Here is an 11026-nt window from a genome sequence, read left to right on the forward strand (position 1 = left end):
AAAATACCTGGTCAAATTAAGAGCTTCACATTTTTAGCAATTATGTTTTCAGACGTTTCACATATGAAATAATGCAGGAATAATTATTTTATAAATGTATGTATACTCAAAAAATGTGTAGTGTGTGTCAATAATGGTTCGAAGTATATCATATAATAATAATAATAACATTCACCATGCTATATTTTGAGATCTTAAACCAACCTATTGTAGGTCGTAAGCCCTGTAAATGTCTCTACATTAATTTAATTCTTATTTAAGTAACTCGTAAGTGGAACTCAGAATTTGTAAATAAAAAAATGGTCATCTCAAAATATTGTAAACAAAATTGAATAAATTATTTGACTAAAGTAAAAATATTCGCTTATGTTGAAATAAAAATTCCAACTGAAAAAAGGTGTATCATGATTTGAAAGTAACCATAAGGTAGGTTTTATATTTTTACTATATGTGCTTTTGAATAAACAGTCAATAAACATGACACGAAATCTAATATATAAAATTGAATGTCCCTCTTGAACCCTTATCTCAATACAATCCTACACCCTTTGGTAGATCGATCGAAGCCTAATCATGGATAGTTATTTTTTAAAGCCGAATGTTACATATGGGCTATATCAAATTTTACAGGCTATATTATTATCTTCGAAGATTTCCTTTATTTTTTTCCTAACGTCAATAGTCGGAATAATAAGAGCGCGAGTGGCATTTGTTTTCATTTTTGGGTATTTCTGAATAAATAAAACATAAGGTCGATTTTGTTTTTCATATAAATATAAATAAACCTAGAAAAGACCGTGATATTATTTATGTATTTATTAAGTAAAATATTTGTAAAGGAATTTGTGAAGAGAGTGCTTTTGAAAGAAATTTTTAGATCACTCCAAAAAGTTTTTTTTAAAGAAAATATGCATTATTAGATGACGGTTATATGGAAATCTGATAAGGTGATATTTTTAAACTAACTATAACTCTGCCACGCGTTGCTGAGGTTCGGTTCGGTAAAATGGAAAAAAGAGCATATATAACAATTCGTATTCAAATGCAAAGTTGTGTTAAAATACATAAGAGAATGGTGATTAACTTTAGGAGTATTAATATTTTGATTTAACAATATTTACCATTTTCGCTTATACATATAGCTAAATAAAAACAAACGCGTATTTTAATGCTACATCGTGTCAAATTTTTGAAGCAATCGGTGGAAAACTTGAGGAAATTTGAACTAACAAACGTTAATATTTTCATCTTATATAATCAATAACTTTAACAATTTTATATATAAAGATAAGATAAGATCATTGTATATTTTATGATAAAGGTTATTATATCATCGAATAAAAAATATTATAACCGTAATTAGTATCCATTCTACCATGTCTTTGCATTATTTAAAAATATTTTTATTTCAACACCACTTTTTAATTTTTTTTATTTTATCATTTATACACTCCTTCAGTCGTAAATTTTACCATATTCTGAATTTATATTTCTTATATACCTAATAGGTTGGGGAAAAAGTATATTCGTATTTTTCGCCCTTTTTTCAACTAAGTATATCTCGTTTAAATTTGGTTACATTGGATCATATGATACAGCGTTGTAAAGGTGTAAGTTTATTCTATAAACGTTTTCTTGAAAGTATTGAGCTTGGTGGGTTCAGCCATGAACAATCGTGCTTCGAGGATGGAAGCCTCAAGGAGAAAATCGCCATGTTTTACGTTTATACTACCTGATATGGCCAAATTGGCTATGCCTACTTTTTTTCATGTAAAATAAGCCGAGATGTAATTCAAATTAAAGAAAATAAGTTATTCTTATATAAATGTGTTATTTTTTTCTTATCATCCTGTAATACGAGTATATTATATTACATGAAATCTTGGTTGCTTCTACTTAACCTCTGATGAATAAACCATGACTGTACCGCACGTTGAAAGAAGGCATCTTTTTAGCGGCGTCTTCGGTACATGAGAATCTCGACCTGAGGGGTGGTTCTGCATCTGGGGGACGCCTTAAGTTTGTGACCGCAAAAAGCGTACATTTCTCAAGACGCAATGAATGAACCGAAAAAGGTTGAATTTATTCGGAGCAGTGAATTAAAACTATGAAATTTAACCACCTTGTCAACTTTTGAGAAATAATGATTAGGAAAATATACATAACACTGAAATAATCACTTTATTTTTGCAAAAATACAAATAGCCAAATGATATGGATTTAAAACAAAACATACTTCAGTAATTTAGAAGTTGAAAAAACAGATTTTAGTATTGGAGATGTTACAAATTGTTTCTCGTAATTTGTTGGGATAATTCTATTGTACTGTTATATTTTTTGTTCAGTATTTAACAACATATGATTTACTACATCATATCAATATAAGATTTGATATTTGTGACAATATCTTGCAATAATGATAAGGCAGTAGAAGATGTTTGTGTTTTTATAAAAACAATAAAATATACCAAAATCCTTATTATTAAATTCAAAGTTAAAAGCATCTTGGTAGCAGTCACAGAGAACTCTAGATTTACTCGTGAAACAAAAAACAAAATAGCTATAAATAAATAGAAATTTGATAACATTTCACTAACTAATTAGCTGAATAGAAAGTAAGATAAACGAAGAGGTTTGAAGGAAAGTGAAAAAAAAACTCTAAAAAAACAATAGAAAACTGAAGAAAGAAGATGATATGATATATCTTGCGGTATAAAGAACTTCTCATTTTCTTTGTAAAGAATAAAATAACATAGGAATAAGTTATATGGAGTAACTTAAAGAAAAGGCAGGCATGAGAGCAAAAACGGTTTGATTAGATTATTTTTATATTTTTTGATGATCTGCAAAAACCAAAGATCAAATCATTAAATACATTCTCAATTTACCAATCAAGCTTGCTAAATAAATGAATTATAATCCATTTCTTCTTTCATCTTTACCGCATAACTCTTTTGGAATACAGTTTCCAGAAGGATCCTTCACATAATCTGGTTTGCAATTACACGCTCTTTTCCAGCAAGGCTCCTCACTGCAGTTAGGAGATCCATCACAGTTCTCATCACACGGGGCTGGACAGTCTACTATTTGCTGGGATTCCGCACTGGAACAACCTGAAGACCCAGAAATTTGTTCACGAAAATTCTCAAAACTCTATCCGTTTCACGTTACAAAATCAATAATTAATGAAATTGAGGATAATGAAACAAGATACCAATATGCAATCATAGTTTTGCTCGGTAGAATATCAGCTATTTATGCAGAAATGAAAATATAAAGATTTAATGAAATTTATAAGAGATATGGTCATAATGATGCTGATGCTTTGTTGTCCTAATGACTTGCATTAGACCACTTATTTCACGCGACTAGTTTCAAAAACTACAAATGTTTTCATCGACAGATGCTCATTAGTTTTTGTGATCACCTATCGATGACAACATCTGTAATTTTCAAAACTAGTCGTGTGAAATAAAACTAGATTAGTGATCTAATACAATTTTTTAATAATCAACATCTCATTCCACAATGTTAATACCAAATCAATATACATATAATACTTTGTTGTCCTAGATAAGTAAAACAGCGTTGAAAGAGAATGAAATAAAATAATGTAACCTAACAATAAGTTGTTACTTACAATTTTCTGGTAAAACACAGCCGTGGATTCTCACGAAGCCGGGCAAGCACTCACAGCGAGGTGGAACCTCATAATCTGGAGGAGGCCGGGTACAGTCTTTGATAAAGCCGTGCATGTAGAAGTCACAGTCATCATCAAATGTACAGTATTTAGGGTGCCAGTTCCATTGCTCATTCGGACCGCAGTTTGGAACAGCTTGGAAAACAAATAAATCATACAATATAAATTATATTTGAAATAATCCAGGTTGCTAAATTGTGGGTAGAACAGTAACGAGTGTTTTTTGTTGTTTTTTTAGATGGGAGTTGCATTTATTATTTACCTTGCTAATACATACAAGGTTTATACATTATAAAGTGGATTTTGTTTGTTCTATCTAAAAAACTATTTTATTTTAATCAGTGTTGGGAACATGAGAGATAATCTAATGTGCACCAATCAGGAACTTCTCAGCATTTGCTCACTGCTGGGAGGAAACCACGTAAAACTCCTCAGGAGAAGCCGGACTATTGACTGATGTCATCAGACTAGAAAAGAGTTCAGTATTTTGTGTCTTAGCTTGGTTTATGGTATCGATGTCCTTCATTATTTTTTTAATCATGTATGATACCATTTCTCGTGAGAGTCCCTTATGAACTATCACGGATCTGACGTCAGATAGGTCCTCGACCAAGCTCGTGCAATTGCCTCGAGCTGTTGTCTTTGAAAGCTGAAATGGGGGCAGAGTATCAACAGGTGACGGGCATCTTGAGTGGAGTCAAGTTGCTCAGTGATTGGATTCTATGTATCATGACCTCGCTAACACTGACTGTTAAATATTGAACAAATCATTTGAAAAACAACATTTTTCCTCAGGAGTCGGGATATTACTATTATTTAATTTTTTTCTTTCATATTTTGATTAATATTAAAATTTGTAAAATATTTCAAAGCTGAAACTTACGACATTCCTCCAGTTTGATGCATTTACCGAGATGAAGTGCCAGGCCAGGTTTACAATGGCATCCATCCACACATACAGGAGGACACGTTGATGGGTTGGGGGTTTCGCAAGTAATTGGACATGCAGATCCACACTGGTCGTACACCATGTCTGGGTCCTCACATTTTTCTTGATGTATATGTTAGAAAGCATAGAGGATTATTTTCAAAAAATCAAATAATATATGCCAGAGCTTTAAAACTAAAAACTCTGCCTCAGATACTTCAACTTAATCGGATCTAACAGGAAAATATATTAATTTTAATTCGATAATTTAAATATTATAAGAGCTACTTACATATTTTTTTTGTAATCTCAAAAATAATATAATAAAATCCGTTTTTATTTTTATAATTTCAAATCTAAAATTTTGTTCACGTATAATTTTTGATAAAAAGCACGATAAGTCGGTACCGCGAGTTATACGTACTTATATATCAGGATGTCATTTTTTTGTCTGTAAGCGACATGTAATTTATTTCAGTCTAATAAATGTGGAAAGAAAAATATGTAAAAGTTGGATCTTACGACATTCCTCAGGTTTGATGCATTTACCGAGATGAAGAACTAGACCAGGTTTACAGTGGCATCCATCCACGCATATTGGAGGACACGTTATTGGGTCGGGGGTGGTTTCACAAGTGATTGGGCATGCAGTTCCACACTGGTCGTACACCATGTCTGGGTCCTCACATCTTCCTGGACATATATTTTAGATAGCTTAAGAGAATAATTATTTAAAAAATCAAATAAGTTTATGCCAGAGTATGTTCAAAACAAAAAACCCTTAAACAGACACTTCATTAAGCTGCCATATTTTAAATTTACTTAGTAAAAAGTTATATTTCTTAATATCTAATATGACACGTGTTTCGATGCGTTTCTTACCATTTTCACACACTGTATGTGAAGCTAAGTCTAAATTTTAGAGTTGTGACCTTGAAACATTGATCTACCATAACTTGGTAGCTTTGTTGTCCATTTAATGTTTATGAAAAAGCTAAGAAAGTTTGTCCCTCCAAAATTTACTGATGGACAAAGAAACACGCACATATTTTAATATTATGTCTAGACAAACACTCAACTGACTTTGAACTATTAAGAAGTTATAATGGCTTTTAATATTCGTGGAACCTGTATCTTTTTCAAATACCTTACCTAGTAACAAAACATTGGCAAATACCATGGAAAAACCACCTTGCAGGTTTCAAATATTAATTCATAATACATGTTCATCTATGGGCAGAATGGTGAGCGTTATACAAGTGTATAAAGTGATCGCTTAAGCCACCCAAATGGCATGTCGTAAGTCCTGGGATGCTCAGAATTCCATTCTGTTTCATTTAAAAAAGGACGGTAGAATAAAAATAATGAAAAATAAAAAAAGTGTATGTTAAACCTCGGCTCGTAACGCATGTCTGTGTTGAAAACTGTAGTGCATGTTATTCTTCGGGTCGACCAAAAATCGCATGTGTTAGACATTTTGTGTAGTTTTGAGTGTGGTATTGTTTGCATGCTGTGGTAGTGATTATCCTGACGAAGAGACGGGTACGTTTCGAAACCGGTAGACATAAAAATCTCGGTGAGTGGTTATATACTAATATTTTTAACATTTTTGGAAAAAAAAAAAAAATGACTAACCACAATGTAAATGCTTTAAATATTAATAATATTGAGAATTTAATAAAAATAATGGATCAAGATCATCCCTACCACACAATTCTTTTGGTATGCAATTTCCAGAAGGATCTTTCACGTAATCAGGTTTACAGATACACGCCTTTCTTCTGCAAGGCTCCTCGCTGCAGTTAGGAGATCCATCACAATTCTCATCACACGGGGCTGGACACTCTACTATTTGCTGGGATTCCACACTTGGACAACCTTAAGGAACAAGACAAGAAGCTAATATAAAATCATGTGTACGTATGCTCGGTACAGTACCAGTCGACCGTGTTTAGTCGACAGATTTGTGAACAAGTATTTGAACATACTTAAAAAGTAATTAGTATCAAATACTCTTTTAATCAAAATACTGTTAACAAATCGATCTGCTTAATAACTTAACTGACAAATTTCGTGCGAGAAAATTTGCCAGAGCAAGAAATCGTCACCAACAAGTCGAAACAAAACTGTCAGGTTATTCAGTAAAACAAATGGGTCAATATTTGACTGCCAAAGCAAAACTGACGAGTAGGAACACGATTTCCCCGAGCAGTGCTCGGACTTGTAAAATTTATTTATTTATGGTTCACAAACAATGAAAAACATATTACAAGAAATGAAATACAGAGCATTAAAAAATGTTTAAATGTTTTTCATCAATTAGATGAGAACACAACAAACTTACAAAAACAAATAAAAGTACAGGTTAAATACTTATAAAAAGATAGAAATTTGGTTGTAAAAAAGAGAACAACAATAAAAAGCAATGAAAAAATGATTATTATTTTTTGACATCTTATAAAAAATGAAAATTCCATCTCACCAATTTTCATCTCACCAATAGATGTTTCTAGTGAAGTTCTAGTGATTCAAGAACAATGTTAATTAATAAGAACCCGTAAATGCCCAGACTTCCATATACTTGAAGAATCGTCATCCCCGTAAATGCCCAGACTTCCGTATTCTTCTTCGTCTTTGATGAGATGTCAAAAAATAATTCCTATATTTAGAGATAATCCAGATTTCTGAATAAGTATTTGGACAAAATCCAATTTGTTTTACAACATTTTGAGTGTGTCCAGATACTTGTTCACATATCTGGATTATCTCCAACCATAGGAGTTATTTTTCTTATTATTTTTTTGACATCTCATCAAAGATGCAGAAGAATACGGAAGTCTGGGCATTTACGGGGATGACGATTCTTCATATTTGTTGAGATGTAAAAAAATCATATGAAATAATAAATCAAACTTAATAGAAAATTAATAAATAAGTAAAAATTAAAAGTGAAATTAAACTAAGCTACATAATGAAGGTGAAAAAATCAAAACTCAATGCAAAATACAAATGCAAAACCAACTCCTAGCCCGAGTCACGCTCGGGCTAGTCAGTGAACTGGTCTACCAACATGGGTTGGTACTTACAATTTTCAGGTAAAACGCAATCGCCGCCGATTCTCAAGAAACCCGGCAGGCACTCGCAGCGTGGTGGTACTTGGATATCTGGAGGAGGAGCGGGACAGTCCTTGATGAAGCCGTGCAGGTAGGAGCCACAGTCCTCATCAAACGTACAGTACCGAGGGTGCCAGTTCCACACCTCGTTTGGACCGCAACTTGTAGCAGCTTGGAAAACAAAATATAAAATATGCATTGAATATTGAAAGCATTAACTTTGTGGATCATATTGATATATTATTTTGAGAAAAAAAAAGACTTTGTGTTTTGATCCACTCACATTTTTACTTACCAACTAGTTTCGGCAACAACCTGTTGCCCTCTTCGGGATTTTAGTCAACAGGTTGTTGCCGAAACTAATTGGTTAATAAAAATATGAGGGGATTAAAACACAGTATTTTTATTTCTCAAAATAATATAAAATATAATGCAGGTTATTCACTTCAATTTTGGATCTTTTACAAAATAAGATGCCTTGCAAATCAAACTGGACGTTTAACAAATAAAATAAAACATGGGACAAAGACAAAATAAAGTGAAGAGTAAATGATCAAGGGTAGATTGTATTCAAATTGTAAAATGGGTTTTAATTTTTAATTTTTCAAATTTTTGTGCGTATAAAAGGTTAAAATTGAATAATAGTAATAGTATAAAAACTGTAATGTAGTGTTGTATTATCCACTGACACTTCGTGATGGAATTGCATTTTTATATATTATTAGATTAAAACCAATATTTTTAGCTTTTCCACTTTATTAATTTTTTATTATTTTTATTTATTTTTTTAATAAAGTGGAAAAGCTAAAAATATTGGTTTTAATCTAATAATATATTTTAATGTAGTGCTCGTGATTAGAAATAGTATTGCAAATCTTGTATGAAAACTTCAGTACGGATCGCGCGCAAAAACTATGACAGCGTGCCAACTTGACGACTAACGCACATGCTAGTCTTAAGAATAAAAGATGAGGGCAGATATTCACACTGACTTTATGTGTATTGATAAAAATGCATTTCAAAATTTTATAACGTTTCTATAAAATAAAATTTTCACATACATATGTTTTTTTAAGAATTGTTAAACCAGTGAATTCATGTATCAAGACATTGATACTACGAACCATGAGTACCATGTGGTTAAACATTAAAAAAAATATTATAAAAACAACTTTGATCATTGTTCAAACGATGAATGATAATGACAGTGTTAAAAACAACTTCGTTCAGCAGAATCCAGGATATGACCATAAAGTTTTCTTTTATTTCTATAAATTTTAAAAACATGAATTTTTAAATAGAGGGTGGGCATTTCTGGCTCTAGAATATATGGGATTAGAACCGTAAAGGCGCTGTTTAGATCTGCTTAAGACAAAGACAATTACTCTCAAGTGATAGTCGACATCAGAGAGACCTGACATGACACAAACAGGAGAAGATTCAAATGTGTTGAGGAAAGTAATTAAAATATGTGACTTACGACACTGCTCCATCTTGATGCATGCACCCATATGAAGTACTAGGCCAGGTTTACAAAAGCACCCATCCATGCATTCTTGATTACATACTCCTGGGTTTGGGGTTTCACAAGTGGGTGGACAAGCAGTTCCGCACTGGTCGTACACCATATTTGGGTCCCCACACTCTATATAATTATAATAAAAATTGGTATTCAATTCAAGTGAACCTATGTGACGAAGGTATTCCTCAAGATGTCTTCAAATACTAATGCATTCTTCTCTTTTCTATTATAAGAAATAGCAGCTAAAAGAGCAACGGAGCAGTCTGGGTAAAGACTACACTATAGATATACAAAAGATGATCTTCAGGCAATTTGTGACTGAAGTAAAATCTGATCATCATTCCAAGATACTAAATGTGGATAGAGAAAAACCAAAATGAATATGTTTACCATTCAAGTTTTGACTAAAAAAACAGATTCGAAGTTTAAATATCAGAATATATTAAATCAATTTTGAGAAACAGCTTACGGCAGTCTTCTGGTTTGACGCATTTGCCCCCTTGAAGAACTAAACCAGATTTACAGAAGCATCCATCCACGCATACAGGATTACATATTGCTGGGTATGGGCTTTCACAAGTGGCTGGACATGGAGTTCCGCATTTTTCGTACACCATGTCTGGGTCCTGACATATCCCTGCAAAGAGATAAATTTACTATTAAAAGTACACTGCACTTTGATATTAAATAAAAACATTAAATGTTTAAATTCATTAATGAACATGAATATTGAAAATAGTTTGCTGTCTCTGCATCACTTTATACCACTCTTTGTATGTAACCTGGTTTTCTTTACTTTATTGGTATAGCATATATGCTATACATCGTCCAGCATTCAGAACCATATAGAAGTGCGGATCTAACAATTGATTGGTAGACTTTTCCCTTTAATTTGGATGACATTTTTGGATCAAAAAGAACTCCCATCACGGATTGGAATTTCATCTACCTCACACTTATTATGTGCGATTAGAAAGAAAAAAGGATTATCTAAAGAATCTAAAAGACCAGTTGAGATTAACCTAGGAACTGGATTGTTCCCTAATTTCTATGACTGTAAAGATGGATTGACCAAATAATGGAATTAAAGGGTCCTCATAAAACGATTCCATCGACTTGGCTCAAGTACCAGGTAAGATATTCTTATCAAAAACAGAAAGTCTGATATTCCAGGAAACCACTACGCAAGACGTCGAGCAGGATGATCAAGAATTAAAATACTAGCACCTTTGTTGACTTCATGATTAAAATGATGAGATTATTATTTGTTGATTTGACATTAATGTGTGGAATACCACGATAATTAAAAAAATAAATAAAATAAAACACTTGTGTCAGACCACATTTGAGTTGATTAATTTAAACACGACTTATTTCGAGAACTACAGATGTACAAATGGAATATTATAGATATTTTTAACTTGCCTGGATTCAAAGCTTGTATTGCGCAGACACCAAAACACAATATAAAAATAATTCGCATTTTGGCCATACGAAAAAGGCAAATAAATTTAGACAAGCAATGCACTATATGGAATTCTGTTCTGTCTTAATTCGAAAAATAGTAACTCTTTAACACAAATACTTCCATTTAATACCCTGATATAAATAAAAGATTACTGTCGTATTGAAAGATAAGATAAATACCACATTTTTATCGCTGCTTTAGTGGCATTTTGTAATTTATTTTGTTATTTTCATTATTAATCGAATATTTTTAGAATATTAGTCATATTATACCTTCTCCCTACGCGAATGTACAC

At 32.1% G+C, this 11026-nt stretch overlaps 1 protein-coding gene across 1 annotated transcript; it reads right to left on the reverse strand.

Annotated features, from left to right (window-relative positions):
- Nucleotides 1–2836: 2836 nt before the first annotated feature.
- Nucleotides 2837–10820, reverse strand: LOC148300056 (zonadhesin-like). Its single transcript, XM_088275328.1, has 9 exons — nt 10689–10820; nt 9733–9900; nt 9222–9386; nt 7715–7912; nt 6336–6506; nt 5151–5321; nt 4584–4751; nt 3641–3835; nt 2837–3113 (listed from the first exon to the last, which is right to left on the reverse strand). The coding sequence occupies exons 1-9, from the start codon at nt 10753–10755 to the stop codon at nt 2914–2916; spliced, it is 1503 nt and encodes a 500-aa protein (XP_088131454.1). The 5' UTR covers nt 10756–10820; the 3' UTR covers nt 2837–2913.
- Nucleotides 10821–11026: the final 206 nt, after the last annotated feature.

This window comes from Brachycentrus maculatus, unplaced genomic scaffold, assembly GCF_059751285.1.
Source record: "Brachycentrus maculatus isolate JH-2025_06_01 unplaced genomic scaffold, ASM5975128v1 h1tg000847l, whole genome shotgun sequence".
Lineage (NCBI taxonomy): Eukaryota > Metazoa > Arthropoda > Insecta > Trichoptera > Brachycentridae > Brachycentrus > Brachycentrus maculatus.